General features: G+C 31.5%; 1 protein-coding gene across 2 annotated transcripts in view; it reads left to right on the forward strand.

Annotated features, from left to right (window-relative positions):
• Klhl1 (kelch like family member 1) overlaps positions 1-26,199 on the forward strand; it is a 377,975-nt gene that overhangs the window by 199,882 nt on the left and 151,894 nt on the right. For both annotated transcript variants that reach the window (XM_027938066.3, XM_027938067.3), the window contains one exon: positions 12,075-12,287. In XM_027938066.3, the coding sequence (XP_027793867.1) occupies positions 12,075-12,287 (213 nt within the window). The remainder of the gene's footprint in view (positions 1-12,074; positions 12,288-26,199) is intronic.

A 26,199-nucleotide genomic window follows, 5' to 3' on the forward strand; every position in this document is an offset into this window, starting at 1 on the left:
TGTGCTGAGATTTTTGAATGTTCGTTGTTAGTAAGTAGTAAATTAGTGCAACACAGAATGGAAATTGTCTAAATCCTTTTATTAAGCAATAAATGAAAGCAAAATCATGATTAAAATTGCACATGCTTCTGTAGGGACCATTTAGACCTTAAGATCACAAAAATGCAATGTATTCTTTGTTTTAGAATGCTAAATATTTTAACTGCAAAGTAATCAATATGGTTATACATGCCAGTTTCCCACTCACCTTTTTTTTTCTTTTCTACACATAGTTTTTATTCCAACTTTCTAGCAATTTTGATTATGCATTTAACAGAACTCCTGGAGGCTCATTTATGTTTATAAGCATAAGAACAAAATACTATATAAATTTTAGTTGACAATATATTTCTTTCTAGCCCTGGGGGGAGGGAAATGTTTTCTGTTAAGATAAGGGAAAATTTTTCTTTCACTTTTTTGTGAGTATAGATGAGCATTGCCTGATAAAATATACAAACATTCTGGCAGATCAAAGTCAATTCTTACAGCCAATTTTCTACAAGATGCCCTAGCAGGGAAGATAGAATATCACAATGCATAAATAATTTTCTTTTTCTAGTGAGGTTGTAGAAGATCATTATTTTTATGCTTTCATCAAATGAGAAACTCTTTAAATAAAATAAAAGTTAACGTGATCAGGTATCGTGGACTCTTTGCTGCAACAGAAGCAAACATCTTTGAATATATAGCTATGTTGTTTCGGGATTTAATTGGCACTCATAAAAATTTATCCTGTGTATTGACCCAAACATATGATTTCATAAAGGTTAAATATGGATTTTCAATTTTCTCCTAACCTCTCAAGCTACTGTCATTCTCAATGACTTCCCTTAAATGAGTAAAATAAACCTGGCAAATACTGATGTAAAACAACTAACAAAGTTATGGAAGACAGAGATTTTGTCACAACCAAGAATTAAAAGTATGTAATATTAATAATAAAAAAAACAATACCATGACTCTTATAATTTATATATGATACTGTTACACAGTTTACAGCAAATTAACTTATATGAGTACAGTCTTTTTTCCTATTAATTAAAAAAAAATGAATGTAGAACTATTTTGCTGACTGGGCTATTTTTTTGGTAGCAAAATTTATAAATGATATTTACAGACTTTTACATTTTTGCATTATAATGTTGGTAAATAATATATGTAACATTAAACTTTTGGCCATATATATCCGTTATCAGAAACAGACCAAACAAGTACAAAGGTTCAAGTATCCTCTAATAAATTGCTTATATTTTTCATAGCCTTGTAAAATTTAGTAATTACTTTTCTAATATTAGTAGATCTTTAAAACACATAAGAAAAGGCTTACAAATTAGATATGGCTATGGAATCGATTTTCAAGATAAGGAGATAGTGTCTTAGAATATTAAATTCTTTATACTTGGCAAGTCATGATTAAGAAGTATCACAGTTGGTACATCAATCTTTTTACTAAAAACTCACTGTTCTTTCCAACAAATGTTTAGCTGATTTTAACTCTTTAGCTACATATTGTCATAGGATACTTCCAATCATAAAATCATGTATTTTTAAGGCATTTTACATAATTATCTTTTTTCCCATATAATAATCTCAAAAGAGGTCATCAAAGATTATCTCTGATGTTAGATACAATTTGAAATTATAATGTGTTTAATTTTTTGTAAAGCATTGAAAGTTAAGTGTTTTGGGAAAAAAAAGTAGTTACTACCAATCAAGTATCCAATGTTTAGTGGGTGATAAAAAATTAATAAAAAGAACCCACAGCCATTCACTTTAGTCTGGTAGAGAGAAATTCAGAAGAAGATACAGGTTTATGACAACAAAATACAAGTGGCAAATACTAAATATCCATTCCTTATACTGCTGTTATCAAGCAAGAACTCATTATATAAGTTAAATTCTATTTAATATTCTTAAAAATTGATGAGAAAATAAACAGGAAACACTATTAAACTTGGATATATTTGTAGCTCTTTAAACCCTTCCTTCTTTCTGAATAATATTAGTATTGTGTTAGTAAATACCATACTCTTTATTTATACATGTCACTGTATTCAGTGAATAAAATTTAAACATATATATCTATATGAAAATAAAGTTTTTGTAGTGACTAGTTCATATTTGGTTTTTCTGTCTATATTTGGAAAATTCATTGAGAAAGATAAAAATTATGCAAATAAGTAATATGGTCATTGAAAACATCAGTTATTTTTTATTTATTGTTTTTACTTCTAAAGTAATAAGAAAAATGCAGGATTTTCAAAAAGGAATTCATCTAAAACTGCATCTTCTATACCAGCATCTTTTTCTAGTTTTGAAGATTAGGATCATCTGAAGAGATTAAAGAATGATAGTTCTACAGCCTTTAAGAGGCAAGATACAAAGTAGAAAAATATTAATCTTCAAGTGTTTGAAATGGTGATATATAGATAGAAATTTATTTATACCAGGATTCAGTAAGATATTATAAAAAAGCATATTGTGCATCAAAACTATGACAATTTTCTGATAGAGCCATTCAGCAATGGCATGGGCTTCTTCCAAATGTACTGTGGTTCCTATCACTGAAAATAACAAGTAGGTGAAATGATTTTAAAGATCATTTCCAATTTGAGATTATGTGAGGTAGCAGGAATTCCAATATTACACTCTGGCAAACGATGGTATGAGAATTGGACCAGAAGATGTTAAGGTTTCTTTGGTGGCTGATGAATCCATGGTTCCATAGTAAGTATTTTCTAGCCTTGGGAATTTTTATTAGAGAGAGAAAAAAATTAGATCTCCACTCATTCAAACTCCTTCCTTCCATTTGCATTTTCATCCCTTTGATTTCCTTAAATCTCTTATAACCTCATTCTGTGTTCCTCTTTAGAAAGTGAAAGTAAGATTTGTAGGTCCCCAAATTTCCTTCCCTCCCTCCCTCTCTTTCCCTTCTTTTATTTTCTTTCTCTGTATTCCAGGACTAGATATATACTAGACCTACAGTAACCACTCAACAAAATTTTGTTGCTTAAATGAATACTTGGAAAAGAAATTAAGGAAGATATTAATGTAAATATAGACTGTAGAAAGTTGAAGTAAAGGGTAGGATCAGATGCTGGATAGTAATGTCAAATACATAATGCTTGTTAGGAGTCACACATTTTTCTAAGAAATTTAAACTAGTCTTCATACTTAAATCCTCAAAAGTGTGCTTTCCAGTGAATACTATAGTTATCCTCACCTAAGTATAAGAAATCCAGCTTTCTAAATTCACCTAGCCAATGATTAACAAGGTTGGGATCTAAATCCTGGGCAACTCTCCAAAGTAAATCACGGATAATCACCATGCCTCATCATGGAACTCAGAAGTACCAAGGGTTGTAAAGAAAATCCAGGTCAGCACTCAAGAATCAGAGTGCATATACATCCATAGGTCAAAATAAGACATTAAGTCCCAATGATACCGCTGGTTACTAGTGACGAATTTAGCTCCCTCAAATACTAAAGTTTGAACATTAGAGAAGCACACCAAGGCAAGCAAGCATATAAAGCAGGGTTTATTTTAAAAGTGGTAACATAGACTTCTTCCACGAGGGAGAAGTGGACCATAGCTGGTATCCCAAGAAGCGAGCGAGGTGTTCTGCCCCTTTTATATGTCCTAGGCTTCCTTTGCTCTCCTGCCATCTTATCCTTATCTTTTTCCTTCCTGCCTTTATGATTAGGCCCAGGAATGCTTGGTGGGATGGCCAAAAGGTGGGAAACAGGTGGGCTGGAGGGGGAAGGGCAGGATGGTGCAGCCCAGGACTCATTAATTAACAACTTTATAGCTCCCTGTAGGGAGGGGCAATTCCTAGGACAGGTTACCTTAGCAACAGGTTGGAGCAGGGATAGGTTCTTGATAAGGGTAGAAGAAGAGCTCTGAAGGAATTGACATTTCAATCCCTCAGGGGACAATCTCCCACTTCCTGGGACTCACTCAAAATTGGACTGACTTGATCTGACCTGACTTAATTTACCTACCTACACTGACTGTCTGTCTAATTCTGGCTTTACCAACAGATACACAGAGGAGAATCAGAAAGATATTACTCAAAGGGTACATAGCCCAGGTAGTGGTAAAGGGAGGTGTCATAAAGGACAAGAGATTGAATTTTAATTCCAGCCTTCGTTTTCATTAGAAGTGGAACTATGTTTGTTCCCCTCTGAGTCTCAACATTCTCATGTGTAAAATAGCAAGGTTTGACTATAATATAATGGGTCTTCATTCCCTTTGAAATTTTAAGTTAGTGTTCAAGAGTTCAGTCAACCATTTTGATATGGGATTAAAATTTCAGGCAAGGAAAATAAGCCAAAGCCAAGAAAAACTGATTTTAAAATCTGAAAAGTTTAGAATCTTAGCAGTAATACGTGAGTATAACAACATTTATGTCATTTGATAACTAGGGAGAGTTAACTCTGATCACTCTTTAGGTATAGAAAGTGTAAATTGTAGAAGTAATAGAAAAAAAATATATATATATATGGGTAGGCTGGACCTTTAAGTAAGTTCATATTTTTCCTGTCCTCAACATGGGATATGGGAATGCCATGTTTCTTAAAGGCACCAATCTATAAAATAAAGAATCAAGAAATTATCACTGAAAATATTGGGAATAATTGCTGTAGTTTCTTAGTTTTATGTGAGAGTTTTTAAACATAATTTTTTTCAATTTCTCTTAGAATGTATGTTAGTTTCTTTAGGCTACCGTAACAAAGCCCCACAAAATGAATGACTTAAAACAACAGAAATATATTATCTCATAGTTCTGAAGGCCAAAATTCCAAAATCAAATTGTGCACAGAACCATTTCTGAAGTCCCCAGGGAAAATCTTTCCTAACCTCTTCTAACGTCTGGTATCCCAGAAAAATCATTGGCCTTCCTTGACCTGTAGCAGTATAAGTAATCTCCCCACTTGTATTAGGGCCCAGCCTAAGTCAGTATGATTTTGAATTAAACTAATTACATCTGCAAGAACACTATTTCCACAAAAGTTCACATTCTAAGTTTCCAATAGGCAGGAGTATTTTGGGAAACTTAGGGTCTAAATGTTTTTGTCTTCCCCCAAATTCATATGTTGATGCCTAAGTTCCATTTGTGATGGTAGAAAAATGTGGCTATTGGGGAGTGATTATGACATGAAGACAAGGCCCTCATGAATGGAATTCTTTCCCTTATAAATAAGAGTTTCTAGAGATCTTTTTCCACCCTTTCTATCATGTGAAAACACAGTGAGGAGATTCTACTTACAAGGAAGAAGCCAAGCCCTCTGAGAGCAAATTTGCTAGTGTCTTGATCTTGGACTTACCAGGCTCCAAAATATCGAGAAATAAATTTCTGTTGTTAATCAATTATTCAATCTAGGATATTCTGTTATATCATCCTGAACAGAAATTAGTATCAAGAATTTGGATATTATATAACAAACACCTAAAAATATGAAAGCAGCTTTGGAACTAGAGAATAGATAGAAGTTAGAAAAGTTTTGAAGTCTATTCTAGAAAGAGTGTTTATTGTAGTGAATAGAATATCAACTACAATTCTGGTGGGGGCTCTCAGAAGGGGAAAGCTGTAGAGAAAACCCTGGTTTTCTTGGAGATCTAAGTGGTTATGATCACAATGCTGGTAGAAATGTGGATGGTAAAGAACATTTTGATAATATCTCAGACCTCTAGACATTACTGTTTACCCAGATACAAGGCTGCTTTCACAGTTTTAGTTATTATTATTATGATTATTATTATTTAACTACACAACAGCAGTGGAAAGCATTACAATTCTTATTACACATATAGGGTACAATTTTTCATATCTCAGTATATTATTATTGTTTGTCTTCATAATAGCTGCCATTCTGACTGGAGTCAGATGATATCTTAGAGTGGTTTTGATTTGGATTTCTCTAATTGCTAGAGATTATGAACATTTTTTCATATATTTGTTGATTGATTGTATACCCTCTTCTGAGAAGTGTCTGTTTAGGTCCGTGGCCCATTTATTGATTGGGTTATTTGTTTTTTTTGGTGCTTAGCTTTTTGAGTTCTTTATATACCTAGAGATTAGTGCTCTATCTGATGTGTGAGGGGTAAAAATTTGCTCCCAGGATGTAGGCTCTCTGTAACCTCACAGATTGTTTCTTTTGTTGAGAAGAAACTTTTTAGTTTGAATCCATCCCATTTATTGATTCTTGGTTTTAATTCTTATGCTATCGGAGTCTTATTAAGGAAGTTGGGACCTAATCCCACGTGATGAAGATTAGGGCCTACTTTTTCTTCTATTAGATGCAGACTCTCTGGTTTAATTCCTAGGTTCTTGATCCATTTTGAGTTAATTTTTGTGGATGGTGAGAGATAGGGGTTTAACTTCATTTTATTGCATATGGATTTCCAGTTTTCCCAGTACCATTTGTTGATGATGCTATATTTTCTCCAATGCATGTTTTTGGCACCTTTGTCTAATATAAGGTAATTGTAATTTTGTGGATTAGTCTCTGTGTCCTCTTTTCTGTACCATTGGTCTACCAGCCTGTTTTGGTGCCAATACCATGCTGTTTTTGTTACTATTGCTCTGTAGTATAGTTTAAATTCTGGTGTAGCGATACCACCTGTTTCACTCTTCCTGTTTAGGATTGCTTTAGCTATTCTGGGTCTCTTATTTTTTCCAGATGAATTTAATGATTGATTTTTCTATTTGTATCAGGAATGCTATTGGGATTTTGATTGGAATTGCTTTAAATCTGTATAGTGCTTTTGGTAGTATGGTCATTTTGATAATATTAATTCTGCCTATCTAAGAGCAAGGTAGATACTTCCAGCTTCTAAGGTCTTCTTTGATTTCTTTCTTTAGGGTTCTGTAGTTTTCATTGTATAGATCTTTCACCTCTTTTGTTAAGTTGATTTCCAAGTATCTTATGTTTTTATGTTTTGAGGATATATCAATTTCTATCTTAGTCTTTTCAGGATAGCATCCTGAAAACATACCTTAGATTGGGTGATTTATAAATAAAGAAATTTATTTCTCACTGTATGTCAGACCAAACTGAGGGACATGATATTGAAATTAAAACAAAAGCCATCTTTTTTGTAAAGTAGCAAATACTTTGTCAAATTTTGTCCTAGTGTTTTGTATAAGCAGCAACATGAGGGATGAAATGGGATATTTTCAGGAAAAATCTCTAGGCAAAGTTTTAAGGAGTGACTTTTTAAAATCCTTTATAGGAAAATGCAAGAAAAGAGAACTGACAAGAGAAACAGAACTTTAAAATTTGGGAAACTATCATTCTGGTCCTTTTGTGAAGAAGGAAAAGCATGCTTAGGAGAAAACACAAAGAATGTGGCCAGACTTTACTACCTGTGCCCTCCAGAGTGGCAGCGAGTATGACTCACACCATAGTTTTGGCTTTAATGTCATAGAAATTTGAAACTTTGTATCCATCAGTGTATAATAAAACAGGAAAGACACTGCTTTAAAAAATCGAAAGATTGTTTCAACCTTGATTCAGAAAATAGTATAGTCATGCATATGTTATGAAACTCTCAAAGCATTGCTTGGCAAAGGATCCTTAAAAAAGTATAATTTTAAAATTGCATTTGGAGTGATGTCAGTCTTATCAGTCTTCAAAAGGAGAAATGTTTCCTTAAGTAACCATAATTTTATTCCTTTTTTTTTCCGCATTTTGTGTTGTTTTAATAATAGGTATTAATGAAGTAAAGAAGATTAAAGTTCACTTCAATGTTATTTGAATAATAAATTATTTTTCTATTAATTTAATACCTATATTTTAAGCTACGTAAATAACAAGGTAATAATTAAAAGGATATAATTATATTCCGTTTGACCTAGTGCTACCATTAATTTTTAGATAACATTTATGTGATGTAGAAAAATGATGTTTCTAATAAAATCTCAAAGGAATTACTACTTATGGATATATTACCACTTATATAATAGGGAAAAATAATAGAGTTAAAAGAAGATGATATGAATATTAGAGAATAGTTTTATGTTAAACTGAAAGAATACCAAATAATACTGGTAAAAAGCAAAACACACCAAAAAAAAAAAAAAAAAAAAAAAAAAACCTTTATTTAGAATAAAGCAAACTTGAATGTTTTCAGCTAAAAAATATAATTTTAAATAATATGAAGTAGAAAAAGTAAATGTAGGGCTGGGGATGTGGCTCAAGCGGTAGCGCGCTCACCTGGCATGCGTGTGGCCCGGGTTCGATCCTCAGCACCACGTACAAACAAAGATGTTCTGTCCGCCGAGAACTAAAAAATAAATATTAAAATTCTCTCTCTCTCTCTCTCTCTCTCTCTCTCTCTCTCTCTCTCTCTCTCTCCTCTCTCTTTAAAAAAAAAGAAAAAGTAAATGTAGAGATGTAGGGTTTAGAATTTCTTTCTTTCTTAGGTAGTGGCATCTTACATTTAATACCAAATTTTGTTCTTTATAATAGGTACTTTTAACCAATATATAGAATATATAGAAGGTGTGTGTGTGTGTGTGTGTGTGTGTGTGTGTGTGTTTAAATGGGAGAGATTGTCATAGTTTTAGAATAAACCTTTTCCATTATCCTACCTAAAATACCCTTTCAGTATTATTTCCCAGAGTTTTTCTGTCCTCATTTCCAATCAAGGTGATATACCAACCTTGGTTTCACATACTTCATTACCTACTGTTATGACTTTGTTTTATGGTCAGAATACCATTTTTCTCCAGCTCCCATTTTCTATTGTAAACTCCTTCCAAATATTTTGGGTCCATTGAATAAGCCACCTTCTATGGAGTTGCCTACCATCTTTATGACCTGCATTTTTTTATACACATCTCCTCTATGATAAGCTTTTGATTCTATTTTATCCTCCCTCACAAGTTAGTCACAGTCATACATCAGATGTTAAATAAATTTGTTGAACAAATTAAACAGGCCAAGAGTTTAGATATCTCAAAATATAATTTTTCAGATCATAAAGTATTAGTTAAGGTGCATAAGCAATGTGAGAAAATTAGTGTGAGCTAATATTACTACTTTTATAAATAAAGCATAATATAACTAAATTTCAGAAATTAGATTGCAATCACCATAGAAGAATATTCGGCAGGGAATAGTTAAAGAACTTGAGGTATGGAAAGCATAGAGAAGTTTATAATTCCATAGTATATAAAAATAACAATAGTAAACAACATAGTAAATGGCCAATTCTGACAGAATTAGTAATGACTGATACCAGCTTCTAATGACCAGTTTATTTATAACAGTTTTATAAATGTAACAATACCTCCCAAAAGATTTAGTGTGGCTCAAAAATATAACATTATGTGAATATAAGATAAATTAGATACAGGTGTAAAAGAGCAGAAAAAGAGAAAGCAAAGATGCTATAGTAATACTAAATGAAACTATTATCAGAATTTTCAGAAAAAAGAAACCAAACCATAAAATGCTATAGCTTTCATGCCAGATGGATTTCAATTTGACTCTAAGTTTTCTAGAGGCCAAATAAAAAGAGGAATCTGATCAATTTCATAATTTACAACATCTATTATAAAAGCAAACCAATTTACTCAGCAGAAGTGCAATTATTCCTGCTACTAAAACCTGAAAGAAATTTTCCCCAGGGGTCATCATAAATAGGACACTATGAAATATAATGAAACATGCCTTGAACAATATCTTTATGATAGATTCTGCTAAGAGTTTCATAGAGCTTTAAAATGATATTCTATACTATATACTGATGGTTTAGCTCTATAATTCTGTGTATAGTTTAATATAGGAAGAGATTTTTTGAGTAACTGAAAAAGTGAATGGACAAAAATAATCTTTCTAAGATTTCACAAACACTTTTTTTTTACTTTAGCTCTTTAGAAAATGTTGATAGAACTTCTCCAAACACTTAATTTGTTAATTCACTAAATAGTTATTGAAGTTGTAAAGCACTGTATAAACCCAAAGGAAACAGAGGGGTCAAAATCATTTCCACTAACAGAATTAACTCAGGTACTATGTGATGTTGATGAATTTTATAAACAAATCACATTACTTCTAAACTATATTATTATGAAGCTTATGTAAATAAATGACAGAAGACCTGAAAGAAAGTAAAAGTTAACATCCTCTTGTTGAAGTTAAGGGTACTTCAGCTCCCAGGATATACTCCCATCAAGGGTCAGATTTCTCCTCAGAATAGGAGTGGGTCTGCTCTCACCTGAAGATTGTTGGTCCCTTGATGAATGCTTTATTTTTTTTTAGCATAGTCACATGGCTTTTAAAATACAGTCATAGCTTCACTCAAATTTTATCTTAAATTGTGTGTCCTATGGAGTCTACCACCACTATAATGTTATGACCATAACTCATATTCTGAGAAGCTTTAGTTATATCTTCCATGGAGTTGCCTCAGGAGACATTGGAGGAGGTGGAGCAAAAGGAGGCCAAACATGTTGGTGCAGTGGCACACACTTGTAATCCCAGTAGCTCAGGAGGCTAACATAGGAGGATTGCAAGTTGAAAGCCAGCCTCAACAACACAGCAAAGCCCTAAGCAGCTTAGCAAGACTGTGTCTCAAAATAAAAAATAAAAAAAGGAATGGAGACGTGGCTCAGTGTTTGAGTGCCCCTGGGTTCAATCTCTGGTACAAAAAAAAAAAAAAAAAAAGGCTAAACATTGTTTGTGGAACCTCTATATTCTGTAATAATGCACCATACACAGAAGCCTTTTGGCTTAAATGTAGGAAAGGTTTTGACAGTTTTAAAAATACGTTTACAAACACTGTACTACTATGTGCCATACAAACCACATTGATCTGCAAGATCAATCCATCTATTCAATAAATGCTTAGTTTCCCTTCTATTTTCCAGGCACTGTGACAGGATCTAGATATACAGTTTACAAAAGACAAGGTCTTACAGCTTACGATTTATAATGAAATCTCAAAGTGCACCAAAGATTAGCAACTGTTTGGTAACTGCAGTGGCAAGGATATACAAACCTTGCACTGTGAAGATCTAGTGGAACTGAAGTCAGGTCACATGAGACAAGATAGAGAGCTAGAAAAGCTCATATAGATAGCTATTGTGTCCTTGATATGACAGAAATTAGGAAAATATGGTAGTTAAATTCATATTTAAGCAATAGAGTGAATAAGGAGAACATGTTAACATGGAAAATTTAAAGAGTAATTTTTCTTTCAGTTGTGACTGGAATGTAAGTCAGGGAAAAAAATGAATGATAATCAGAAAATGTCAGATAATGAAAAACCAGAATTCTTAAACAAGAAGTTTGAACCAATACAAAGGAGACCATAAAATTAAACAAAATCTTTGAATGATGCCATACACACGTTTATATTTTAGAAATATCATTTTTGGTATCATTGTAGAGGACACAATTGAGATGCTAAGAATAGACTCAGGCAGAGAAATTAGAAGCTGTGGCAATCAGGAAATAAAATAAATGGAAATCTGAATTGAGCCAAATAAATTGTCATGAAAAGAAGGAGCTATGAAAGATAATAAAAGGTTGGAATATGGGATTGTTGTGACTACTATAGCCTCTCTCTTCTGCTTTTCTTTTTCCCATCTGAAAAAACAATGGTACACCTTATAGTGTTACACTTTAATGTAATTTTATTGCCATTTTCTGATGCTTGTATATGTAGTCAAGCTTTTAAAAATGTGAAATGTTATTCTTTTCATATTCACTAAATCTTACACAGCAGAACACTTGAAACTTGAACATTTAATCACTAAGTATATTCTGCCCGCATAACAAAGCTCAACATTATAATCCTCCAGTTATTACAAGATCTGTGCTGTCTCGGATACATTTACACTTCAATTACAATTACAATGCTTTCATCTTAACAGCTTCTAGTTTCTGAAGGATTGAGTCTCAAGGATTATGTTATAATGAGAACAAAGGTTATTGACTACTTTTCTCATTTCTTTCTGAGATGCTTTACTTGCCAAATAAAAGTGAAGCAGAATTTATGCCAAAATGTTTTCTCCCTCCAGGAAAACATAATGGAAGTTATAAGAAATCAGGAGTTTTTACTCCTTCCAGCTGAGGAGCTCCATAAACTACTAGCCAGTGATGATGTAAATGTTCCTGATGAAGAAACCATCTTCCATGCATTAATGATGTGGGTCAAGTATGACATGCAGAGGCGATGCAATGACCTGAGCATGCTTCTTGCCTTCATACGACTGCCACTACTTCCACCACAGGTAATTATGTGTGCTGCTGTTTTCATAGACACAACTTACTGAAAAACTATTTTAAAAATAAGCATCACAACATGTTTTATCTACTCACATGTTAGAAGTCTTGGTTAAAACTTGTAATTTTGCAAATTATCTATGTACAGAATTGCTAATCCAGGGACTTGGCTTTATCAGCTGCTATGGCCCTCTCATCTCTGTTCTCAGAGCAGCCATTAATTCAGGGAAAGAAACTGGACTGGGCAAAGAGTATGGGGGATGAAGAAAAGACAATCAGACACATATAGAGAGAAAAAGGTGAGGCTGGGGGTGACACTACTCTCTGATGGAGAAGCAGTGACCCAGAACTAGCTCAGCACATTTATTATATAGGACTCATCATCAAAAGTTTATTTGTGGTAAAGTTTTTAAAAAGCAGACAATTTGAAGGATGCAAGACTGCTAAGACATTAAGGTCATCTTATTATGCTCAGAATTTTCTATCCCAGGGAGTTGGTGCTGAACTCAGGGTCATGACTAATAACTCCGAGCCTTTGCACATAATTTCCTCTGGCTGGTATCACCATAGCAATTGGGACATCTTGATCTGCCCTTTTACACAGGCTGTTGCCAGCACAAACTAAGCCATGAGAGAGTTAGAAATACCAAGATTTAAATCATGTCTCTAAACAATGAGATATCCAAAATTAATCTTGAAGATGGAGCTGACCTCTGAAATGATATGTTAAATTTTATGTGCATATATTTTATTGGGAGACTTATTCCTTTCATCAGATTCTTCATCTGGATCCAAATCATCACAAAAATTTTTCACTATTACATATATTACTAAGAATGTAGAGACTTAGGCCATCAGGAAAATATAATGGGAAAATATGAAATGGTAATAGCTAATACAGAAGTGAAGTTTGTGGTCATATATTAAGATTTAAAAAGTTTAAAACATCTCTGAATCAAAAGTAGAAAACCATGAAGACATACATAGAAAGCAGTAATTGTGTTTTATTTTACTATTGAGAGGGAAAAAAGGAGCTAAAACAGAGGTAAAGAATTTATACAAGTACCTCCTAAACAAATTACATGAGTTTGTCATAATGCGGGACTTTCAAAAAGAAACAAACCATGGATTTAGATTACCGGACAAAGAATAAATTGTGATACCAGAAATGGATTTTTTCAAATCTCCCATGCTAACTTCTGATGTTAGATATTTTCACATCTTGTATCCTCTCTCAAGTCACAAGTGGCCGTTGATCACAACTAGCCAAAGATAGCCAATGATAGGTAGATGGTCGTTATCCAATAACAAATGCTAGGGCATAGTCATTATTATCTAGCCATTTACACTGTTTACTGAAATGCAGGGAGCATGGAGTTAAACTGGTGCTCAAAAATTATCAGAAATATTAGGATGCCCAGCAGAGGAGATCAAGAATGTAACCAGGGCTCTATCTTCTCACATATGTTTTTTCTTTCATACCATCCTTTCCCATTCTTCTGTCATCAGCTATGGGGAGAAGTTCCCACCTGAACATCAGAAAAGAGATACAATCCTATGAGATCATTTTGTTCTTAAAGCTATATGTTATGTATTGGAGTATGTTTCTACTGGTTCAGCTTCTTTATCTTCCTTAGTGAAGAAATATTTTAACATTAAAATTTTTTTAAATAATATTTTATTTTGGTATGACTAACTAGTAGAAGGATTTTAAGTTAATTAGGGGGTGGGGTACACTGGTGATTAAACCCAGGGACCCTTTACCAATGGGCCACCTCCCTTGTCATTTTTATTTTTTATTTTGAGATAATGTCTCACTAAGTTACTTGTCCTAGACTTGAACTTGCAATCCTCCTGCCTCAGCCTTCCAAGTCTGCTGTTACAGGGGTGTACCACAGCAACCGGTATAAATGAATTGTTATCACAATGTCCACTAGGCATAAACATAGTATTTATCTATTTTCCAATCCTCAAGTTCTCAAATTGGTGGTACTATACACATATCTTTATATATTATTTCAAGGAATAAATGTTCAGAAGAAAAATGCAAAAATATTTTCTTTTTATAAAATGTTATTGTTATACCAGAAAAACCATTATTTCCATAACTATTATTAGTGAATTGCAAATCATTAAAAGCATTTTTCCTGCAATATTTCTAATCATAAAAATGTAGGTAAAAGGGAAGGATTATTTACTACAAGTACAGAGAAAAAAGAAAACAGGCTTACAGAGGTTAGTGATTTTCTTAAAGTCACACAGCAAAGAGGAAAATCCAATTTTCCTGAGAATCTGAGCTGGCCATATATGAACATGCACAGAGATAGTTTAACTGTAATTCAAGGTTTTTTTCTATGTGTGCTCTCTCACCTGGAAGACCATAAAACTATTCTGACTGTAGCAGTTTTTAAGGTTTTTATAAAGACAGTGGGGAAGGGAAAAAAAAGCGGGGAAAGAGGAATTAACATGTATTTATTTCTTTAGTTATCAAGCAGAATTTATTTTATGTCACTTAAATTCTATAATACTTATATATAGTAGGTATTAGTCCCATTTCACAAATGAGTAAATTAAAGAATCAGCATGATTACCATCTTTCTATTAAGTTTTGCAGCTTGGATTTTAATCAAGTTGTATCTAACACTATGTGGTTCTTCCACTAATGGGATATTGTCTCAGAAAAGCAGGGAGCTGAAATTCCGAACCTTGCTTCTCATGTTCCAATAAAAGAAACTCTGAAGTTTCTTGCAAGTTTCATGCAAGAGAATTTTATTATAAATAAAAGTGAAGTGAAAATAAAGTAAAAGCAAACTGAGGTTTATGCAGAGAGCACTCTTGAGAGAGGGAGAGAATGGGCCATCTCCAAGCAGACAACAACAAAGGAGACAACACTGTCCCCAGATTTATTACTGTTTGATGTTTACCAGGAATACTGGGGACCACCTTCTATACTCTTAGCCAATCAGCTGATCAGCTCCTTCTTCACATGTGGTGGTGGAATTTTTGACCTCAATTGGTCCTCTCTGGAACTATCATAGTGGCCATCCTATTTAGGGGGGATTTCATCTACAGGTCAATCCCATATTAATGTGGACACTGGGGCCAATAACTGGTAAGAAGTCATCTTAGTGCATCTGTGCTACTAAAGGAATCTTCCTTCCCAGACAAATGGAGACACCTACAGCCATAATTCCAAGATTCACATCAATATCAATGGACCTAGTCAAGAGTTATTTCATTAATCCTTTTCAATTGATGTAGTTTCCCATTAACTCCTTTGCTTCTGTTTATTTTCTACAAATTAGCTACCACCCTTTGCCTTCTCCTCTACTTTGAAAGTAGTTTAAAGAAGACCCTAAAGTAATTAAAGAACACTTGTGACATTGCCAAGCATTTCATTGCTCATTGTTAGCTACTGCCTAACAATATGAGTGTGATGTTTGTTTGTTTGTTTAGCTTCATATTTGCCTCAGTGTTCATACAGGGAGTGGGGAGAGAGTTTAGCTGAATGTAGGATTCTATAGCCTTTAATGTGGACTTATATGCATCTTAGGTTCTTCATGAAAATCTGTTAATATGACCAGAAACACTATTTTCTTGATCCCAGAGTCATAGTTCTTACAATGACTAATGATATACAGCTCTTTTACAACCCTTAAGTGACTTCAGTGCATATGCTATGTGTATTTAAACACACACAAACAAGGAGTTTGTGTGGGCTACCATCAAGACATATATAGTTAGGACATATGGAATTTCAAACAAAATATGGTAGATGAGAAAAATATTAAAGAAAAAACTGAAAACCATTTAATAGTAGAGGAAGTTATTTGGACCACATGCCACAGCAAGGTTTCAGCATACATAAGAGTAAAAGTATTAGAAGAACCATGACTCTAAGTAATACTAAAATAAAGACTGGTGATATAGCTCAGTTGGTAGAGTGCTTGCATTACATGCACACAGCACTGGGTTCAATTCCCAGTACCAAAAAAAAAAAAAAAAAAAACTAACTAAAATAATAACAGTTTCAATACTAATCTCTTTCTTTCTTCCTTTCTCTTTCTCTCTTTTTCCTTCTTTCCATAGATGGATAGTTACAGATATATATATATATATATATATATATATATATATATACACATAAGTAATTATAATATATGTAATATTTTTACATTATTTTAATGCATACTTATATACTGTTTCATATATTAAAAACACAAATTACATTTATATAAACTAAAAATATTTAAAGGAGAAAGAATTTTTGTTTTTCTAGTGAAATAAGGATTACTTTCAAAAATACTTGGCTAATTAGTACTTGAACTGTGTCGTGAAGGAGACTTGAGAACAGGATTTGATTTGTGCTTTTGTAAAATTATTCCTGATTATATAAATGATCACTTTCAGATGAGTGAGAGAATCAATGTGAGAAATCAATGTGAAATATTTACAGTATCATTAACCAAAATATTGCAAAGTAGTGACCAGGATAAGAACAGAAAAATTTAAGTTGATTTAAAGAGATGTTTAAGACAAAAGTAAATACATATAGAGAAAAATAGCTTCTAGAATAAAGTTAGACTTTGTAATCGGAAATTACACTTAAGCCAGGTGTTTCTGTGATTATATCTTGCAAATTTATAAAAGAATTCTAGAATAAAATGTAGCAATAAAAGCAATGAAGGTGACTTCATCAGCAGTGGCTACATGACAAAAGACATATTAGTGCCAAAGAATAAATTTAGCTTACAATAATAATCTTATATTCATGAGGCAATGTACCAAATAGATTTCAAAATATATTCAACCTTTACTCACAATTAGCATTCTCGTGCTTCTTATTACTTAGTCTATTATTAGTATCTGTGTATAAGTATTAGTTAGGTGCATAGGAGAAAATCTATTCTGATATTCTTTATTAATTATAAATGAGTACATGCCATTATGAGGTATTAGTTATGGTAATTTGGCGTAGAAATTATAATGAGGATGTAAACTTTAATAAAAAATATGGATTGTATATGAAAAAAACAGTAAATAAAATGAACAGAAAAGAAAACAAAAAGACTCAGAAATAACAATGTCTTTCATTCTGTATTGAGATGCAATAGCTTAAACTGAAATAAATTCAACTATTTTACTTTGCTGTAGAAAGTACCAGAGGAAAATGAAAAATGAAAGCAATAGATAATTGAGCTGTCTTCAAGAATGAACTCTTATTATTTAAAATATGTGAGGAATAGAATTTTGTATAATAGTTTTCATATTTTTCTTGACTACCCCAAGGTTTAAAATTTCAACAAAAAATATGGAAATTTAAGTGATTTTAAAGAATGACTAACATTTAATATTCTGTAACTTTCATTTCCACTGATTTTAGTTTCATATATATATATATGCAAATATATATATATATACCCAAATGTATATAAATTTACTATATGTACATCTTTAAAAGTATATATAGAGCAGAGGGAGCAGCTCATTGGTAGAGAGCTTGCCTAGCATGCTCAAGGCTCTGGGTTCAATCCCAGGACAACAAACACAAAAAAAGTACACATAAATATCAATTTTGGTGGATTCTTTTCTGTTCAGCATTTAGACAGTCATTATGTGTCTCTAAATATAAAGTGAAAACAATTCTACATATAATAAAGCTAAAGGATATTCAGAGAAATCTCACACAGAAAAAATTTTGAAAGTTGAAGATATACAGATAAACTTTGCTTCATAACTTAGAACTAGTATTATTTCAGTAATTAAACCTATTGATTCTTTAAATATGTAGCTGTGTGTGTGTGTGTGTGTGTGTGTGTGTGTTTGTACACAGGTGCATTTACTTTTATTTTCTGTAGCAAAAGTTAATGGGAAAAACATTTACAATGTAATTATAAAATATTGTCTAGATATAGAAGAATATGGTTTAATCTGATAACAAACAATAAAATTATAAAGACACTCAAGTGTTTAATATTAGGAAATAAAGACTACTTTTACTTTATAATAATTGATTCCTTTATGAAAACTCTTCTAAATTTATTCCAAAAGAGTCTCTGTGGTAGTAATAATAATACAAGAAGCAAGAGCAAGGTCTTCAGCCTTTGTCTTTAATCTTATAGTGACAAATGATCTGATACCAGTGACATAAAGACTTTGTTGCCCATAAAAATTACAGCCATGAGTAAAAACTCTAATGAAAAGCAAGTCATGTGATAAAGAGCAAATCAATACAAAAAGAGAATTCATAAAACACAATGGAAGATATACCAAATAAGTTGCCTTGTTGAGTAATTCATGTTTTGTTTAATTTTACTTCTCTAAACTAGTCCCTGATAAGCCCAACAGTTCTCTAAGTTGGTCTGCAAAACTTTGGTGTTTAATGTATTGTATATCTTATCTTTATAAATGAAAAGAATAGAAAATCTATTAACTCTTACAAATGAATAAGGCCAAAAGAATTGTTCAAACAAGTTAATAGAATGTTTTCACATTCATTGTTATCTTTTCATTTTGTTACTGTGCTTGTTTTCTCTCTGATTTGCTTGTTATTTAGTTAGTTAATATAGAAATAGTCTTCTCTACAAAACTAAAATATCAAAAATGGAATAGGATCACTTTTCTCTAAAAGAAATCTGAAAGCAGTGTCTTCAAAATGAAAACATAGACAATATATGCTTCTAAAATCTTAGTTATTTTAAATTCTATTTAGATTTATGACCATTTAAACTACAGTGACATTCAAAGTTCAAGTTATATTATTACAAACTCTGAAGACTATTTTTCTCATTGTCAGTAAATATCATGACCAACTATATTAGGGTCCTCTAGAGGAATGGAACCAACAGGAGATATATATATATGGATATATATCCATATTATATATTATATATATATATATCCATATTATATATTATATATATATATAATATATATATGGATATATATCCATATTATATATTATATATATATATATATATATATATATATATATGAATATATATAAACACAGTTCCATTTCAGTTTGTAGTCTCCACTTAAGTTCACTCTCCCACATGCCATTCATATATGTGTGTGTGTGTATATATACTCTCATTAAGCATGTTTCCCATTAAATGCTTCCTATTCTATTTTGTTGCTTAGTTCAGCTTGCTTTTATCACTTTCTTCAAATAATTTTTGTTAGAATAACAAACTTTCTTGTTCACAGCCAGGCACATTGGCATATGCCTATAATTCAAATGCTTGGAATGCTGAGGCAGTAGCTATCAAGAACCCATTCAAAAAGCCAGCTTCAGCAACTTAGCAAGGATCTAAATAACTTAGGGAGACCTTGCTTCAAAATTTAAAAAAAAATAAATAAATAAAAAGGACTAGGGGCATGGCTCAGGGCTAGAGTTGAGTTCTATCCCCAATACTAAAGAAAAAAAAAAAAAAGTCTTGCTCACAAAAATGGATCCTGGCCTAGTTGAACTCAAATCTTTCTGAATGGACAAATGAGAACTTTATTTTAGGCATTAAGAGAATTTTTGCTACATTTATTTAAACTATTTGTTGACATCATATGCTTCTAGAAGCAGTTAGCACATAAATAGAATTTAAAGACATAACATGAAATGGCATCACCAAAGAATTGAGCATAGCTAGATAAGGAAAGATGACAAAGGATGAAGTTGTAGGGTATCAACCAGAACAAATAAGAAAAAAGATTTGTCTAGGTTGTGACATAAATCTCTGCATTGATGTATTATAATGAATCTAACAGAGAACACTGAGAACATTGTCATAAACAGGGATGGGAGCACAATGATTCTAAATTTACTAAAAATCCTTTATTGAATGGACATTGCAAAAGTAAATTTGAATGGAATATAATAACCCATTTGTTTCTCTGTTAGATAAATTTATAAAACATAAATTTATCAACATTCCTCTAATATCTAAGGCCATGATATATTTAAAGACTTGCTACATGAAAATTTTGTGACATCTTATCAGAAAACGAAGTTCACTCCAAAAAATAAATGCAACTAAATTTAAAAATTAAATTAGTTTATAAGTATCTTCATACATATTTAAAAATATTATAGATAGCATTTACCAAGAGACTACACAGGGATATGAGGGAAATATTGCTGTGACATCAACCATCTCATTGATTGCCAAAATTCATTTGACTGATCTGCTGGGTAGGTAGGTACCTCCTTGCTCTCTCACCCTCCCTGTGCCATGCTTTGGGTCAAAGAGGACCACCTTCCCTGATAAGGAAGGAAGTTCTTCAGCCAAAGACATCAAAGATATATGATTAGCTATGCTCCCCTGTGGGAAACTTCAAACAAGCTCTCACTGTTTTCCATACAGTGCAAGAACAATTATTTTTCTATTTTAAAAGTTAAAGGGAATTTAATTTTAATCATGTTTATGTTACAGATAATCATGAAATTTAAAAGGATATAGTAATTTGTAGGTGAAATAATAAATATTGTGAAATATTTTAATAAAACAAATGCAATTTAAAACATTAGACCTTTGCTACTGATTTTAATTTAGGATTTGGATAAGCTGAATTATCTCTTAAAGAACCTTAATAATTTAAGTGAAAACGTGGAGTGGGTAATCAAATGTATCATTCAGAAGTTGTAGACAGGTAGCAAGGAAATATAAATCAGGAAAAAGTTAGCCTACCTGGTAATGCATGCCTATAATCCCAGCAGCTCTGGAGCCAACTTCAGCAATTTAGAAAGACCCGGTTTCAAAATAAAACATAAAATAGACTGGGATGTTGCTCAGTTGCCCCTGGTTCAACCCCTGGAACCAGGAAAAAAAGAAAAGAAAATCAATTTAAAAGATCAAGAAGCAGTTAGCACATAAATAAAATTTAAAGACATAAAATGAAATGGCATCACCAAAGAATTGAGCATAGCTAGATAAGGAAAGATGACAAATGATGAAGTTGTAGGGTATTCAATCAGAGTAAATAAGAAAAAAGGAGAAAAAATTAGTTTGAAATGGTATAACGAATCAAATAGAATAAAAAGCAAAAGAACCTGATATCCTGGGATTTTAAGAAAGAACCCTCTCAGAGGAGTGAGCAATCTATGATATCAAATGCTGCTGAGATGTCAAATAGGATGAGGCTTAATAATTGCTTTTGTATTTAACAACCTAAAGGTCATTGCCGATTCTGCCAAAATTCACTTTATGGAATAAAACTAAAGAAGAGTGGGAGACAAGAATTTCAAAGAATAAATGCAGAGTATTCAAAACTGAAAAGAAAAAAATAGTTCTGTAGGTGACTGGATTTAGTTAGCTAAAACCAATAAGAAAAAAAATACATACATACACAAACGCACATTAAAATCTGAACAGGGTATGTTTATATAAACTACATTTAACTTTAACAACAATTTGGGATAAGGAAGGAATAGAAAGTATGAAACTAATTACTGTATTCTTTAGCATATGTTAATGCTAAAGAATAGAGTAATTGTGAAAATAAGGAGCAATAGTAACTTCTACTCATAGGACCAAGAATTAAGCACTCAAGAAAGAGCCCCCACCATCTCACCACTAATTTCCAAACCCTTAATCAAGAAGAGTCATGGCTTACTAGATAGCAGAGGTCACTATGGTGATTGATGCAATGGTAGAACTTGCTGGAAACCTAATCCCTAGAATACATGAGAATTCTCACCATGTATCCCACCATGGTTGCTGCTACAGAACCAGTTGAGGGGGGATCAGATAAGTGATACCGGCCACCTAGTACAGAAGGAAGGTAATGAAGAAGTTGCATTCACTACAGGCACCTGAAGAGCAGGCACACGTAAACCAGAGAACAAAATATTTTCTCATACAATGTATCTTCAGCACACTCTAATGATAAAGCTTACCAAACCATCAGCTGGCAAAGAAAATATTTAAATGACTCAGATTAATTTTCATAATAATTTAAAAGGCAGATTTTTTTAAATAAAGGAAAATTATCTTAAAATAATTTTATTATGCTGATAGCACACATGTTGATTGAATATTTTTCAAACATACATCAAATTTTCTAATTCAATTTCCTGATAAATTGAAAGAAAATTTATTTATTTTCCATATGTTTAATTTTATATTACAGAAAATAATTCCGAATTTGCTATTAGCAAAAATTTTTGGTAGATTTACATTAATTTATTTCATTAGGTAGAATTCATTTAGTGGATGCACTATGTTTTTCCCTTTTTTAGAATTTTCTGTTGATATGCTTTATGAAATATTAGTGTGATTTTTTGACCATTGTTGATTCAAAGTTATGTTTACAGCAATATTTTATATCTACTGCTAGCTTCTTTACCAACATATTCTGGCCACTTTAGAATTTGTTTTCCCATATTTTAAAATATATGAATGATCATATGATGCTATAATAAAATGCATCTACCTTACTTACTTTCATAGATTTTTATTCCAGAAAACACCTTCAAATCCATCCCCTTAAATATTTTTTTTTCAGGTAGATTTTGAGCTGATGAGAATAAAAAGTCTATTTGGGATAATATTTTAAATTTAATAAGTCATTGATACATGTGAAATGGAATTTTGAGAAACTAAATCTCCAACAAGAATTATTTTTCCCTATAAGAATATGCTTTCAAACAAAAAAATAATCATTTGACTTTTATATCTTGGCATATTGAAGATGTATAAGTAGAAGCTGTCATCCTGTTACCCAGAGTAGACACAACACACACTGAATAGCTGAATTTTTCAGATTATATCTTAAATAGAAAGCTAGATTACTTAAACCACAAAGCCTAAATTAGCTATGATCAGAAGAAAGATTTTCCTGAAAATTTAAATATTATTTAAATACTCATGTTTTCTTGGAACTTATGACTACCTGTTATTTACTGAGACTCTTAACACTCCTTATTTCTTAAAATTAAGAAAACTGGATGGTGTTGATAATCAACTTTAAGTGTTTTTTGACAAATATATAATTATTTTACATGTAGTAACCATCATTTAATAAATCTATATCCAAGTCATTTATTGTTCCTTTATCTAATTATACTCTTTAAGTATATTTTATTGCATCAGTAATGAAAATTAGTATCTCTATGTTCATGCTTTTAACTGTCTATTACATTTTAAATGTATTAATAAGGCTATATTAATTTTTTCAACAAAAATGATGTTTTTTCTATGATTTATTTAGCAGTTCAAATATTCTATAATAATGCTAAGTGCTTTCTGCAAATTTTCTCCTAAAATCTTTCATAATAAACCTATTGCTATATCATAAAAATTTTAAATTACTTAAAAGCAAATATTATAGAAAGGGAACTAAGGAGGATACTACATGTAAAATATTTATATTTCGTCAAAATTCACTTAAAGTTGATTATCAACCCCATCCAGTTTTCTTATTTTTACAAATTTTTAAAATTTCTTTTATTTTGTTACTTTAAATAAAATAGAGTTATATAATGTTCAATGCTTTTGCAGAATAAATACACTTTGAATGTATGTGTAAGGATTAAGTATGGGATATTTTAAGCCAAAATAGGCTTGTGTTTCCCATAGGATAGTGTCAAATGCTGACTCCGAAATTATAAATTACCTAGTCAATAACAAAAATCTTCTGTATTTTGTATGATTAAGCCTCCCGTTACCTTTATATTTGGTCTCTGAAAGGTTTTCAATGATTTGCTAAATATTTGCACTTCCCAGTGCTTTATCTCTGTTCAAATTTTATTTGAAGGTATTCTTCAGAAAAATGTTTCATGTTTATAAATGTAAAAAATTATCAGGTCATAGTCCTCTTGAAAGTTTACAATGCAAATTATTATAGTAATGTTTCTCAAGTACCTTAATTAAAAAACTAACCCAGTCTAGCTCCTGGAATCCCTGCTTTTCTAAAGAACGCTTTTAATGTGTATTAAAGATTCATGGAAGGAATAATCCAGAGAAACGCTAGGGAATCATTGGCCTTAGTGGATACATTCTTTTTAATATTATGGATTTTTAAAAATTTTATAAACTACAGATTTTTTTCATTTGGAGTTAATACCATAGTGTGTTTTATGTTTTTTTAAAGAATTATAACATTTTTCTATTAGATTGTCTATTGCAAAGTAGCCTGCAAATATGGTTTTACCAAGATGAAAAAGCAACATATTCAGTGAATTCAATAAGCTGACCTATAAAGACCTGGAAATAGAGTCATAAATAATAATGAGTGTGTTATTCTCTATTCAGTCAGCTGTGAGAGTTTTCTGAACCATTAAACAAGTTCCCAATTTGCTACAATTCAGCATAAGTCTGCACTCTTCAAAAGTAAGCTAAGAATATGAGATGGCAAATATGTGGTAAAAATTTAGGGAGTGATAAACATTGGAGCACAATAAACATCTGAAATCTGGATTCAGTGAGTTGTCACTTACAATATTACTTTATTATAAAAATAAAAAGTGGAATTTTGTCCAGACCATCATATTTCACCTCATACTAATATACATTCATGCTAATGATTGTTATTTTCAATATTTGATAAAATATGTATGAATAGGCAAATAAAGTGGTTATGCCTGAAATACAAAGTAAAGATCTATTTAAATGATAAATACCAATTTAATGAGATTGGTCAGTTTTTTAGGAGACCAGAATGATTGTTCTGATCCTATGTCCAGCAACATAGTGTAGAAATGTGTTTTCTCTCTAAAGTTATTCTTAACAACTATTGCCTTTTGCTCCATTTTTCAAGAAGATTTTTATTTTTAATGTGCAACTTTAAATTGTTTTAAATCTCCTCTTTATATTGTCACGACCATTAGATTTAGGCCTTATCATATATTATATTGGACTCCATATTAACTGTTTAAGTTCATTAACAATTTCTCTTACCTATATCCATTTGTCATAACCTCCAGAGTGAACTTTTCAAAACACAAATTCAATTTCAGTGTTCTGTGGCTTTGAAATGCACATGTAATATACATGTAGGTGTTATATCAAATTCTCAGCACTGCATACACTGTTCTCTGTTAAATCCTTCTTTCCTATAGTTATTAAACTACTTGTAGAAAGAAACGCAGATTTTAAAACATTTTCTATGTCTATTTTCATACCGTGATCCTCATACTTAGACATGCATGTATGTGATTGTCAGGTTCACCACTGAGCATTCAACCCAAGATATACTTTTCTAAGACTTGCTTAAGCACTTCTACCTATTTCCAAAGATTGGTGCTTTTCTTCAGTGTTCCCATAGTACCTTGTTTTACCATTTTAGAGCTGGTTATATTTTATTTAGATCATTTTGAGGCCTCTGTCTACTTATACTAATGTTTTGTTAGTTCTTCAAAATCTTACTTCCAATATTTTTACATACTTGGCACCTAATAAAAAGCTATATCATGTAATAGAAATTTTGAAGTGTTACTTATTAATGTTTTATAATTAAATTTTAAACAGATTATTCCATACTTCATTAGTGTTTATCTTTTGGGTATAAATTTTTTAAATTGAACTATTACCTATATTTTAAAAATTTAACTTGTTTTTATGTTGAGCCATATCAAAACTAGGAAAAATACATGACATGAATGAAGCATAACTTAATTCACAGTGAAAAATCCTGAAACCAATTATATTTTTTCTTTTTAAAACATTGTTATTTTGTATATTTTGCAGAAATTTCAAACTTTTGATTTTTTCTCATGTATATGTAGATGCATATCTGTATGTATAGTTGTACATATATACTAGCGTAACAAGCAAGGATTTTTCATTTAAGAACAGAAGTTACGTTATTTTAGTTCTTGCTATGATCAGGACCATTTTAACACAATAACATTACTGTGTTACTTCTTTGTAAAATTTCCAGAGTATAATAGAAATATGACATTAAAATTAAAATATTTCAGAAAAA

Source organism: Marmota flaviventris, chromosome 4, assembly GCF_047511675.1.
Source record: "Marmota flaviventris isolate mMarFla1 chromosome 4, mMarFla1.hap1, whole genome shotgun sequence".
NCBI classification, from domain to species: Eukaryota; Metazoa; Chordata; class Mammalia; order Rodentia; family Sciuridae; genus Marmota; species Marmota flaviventris.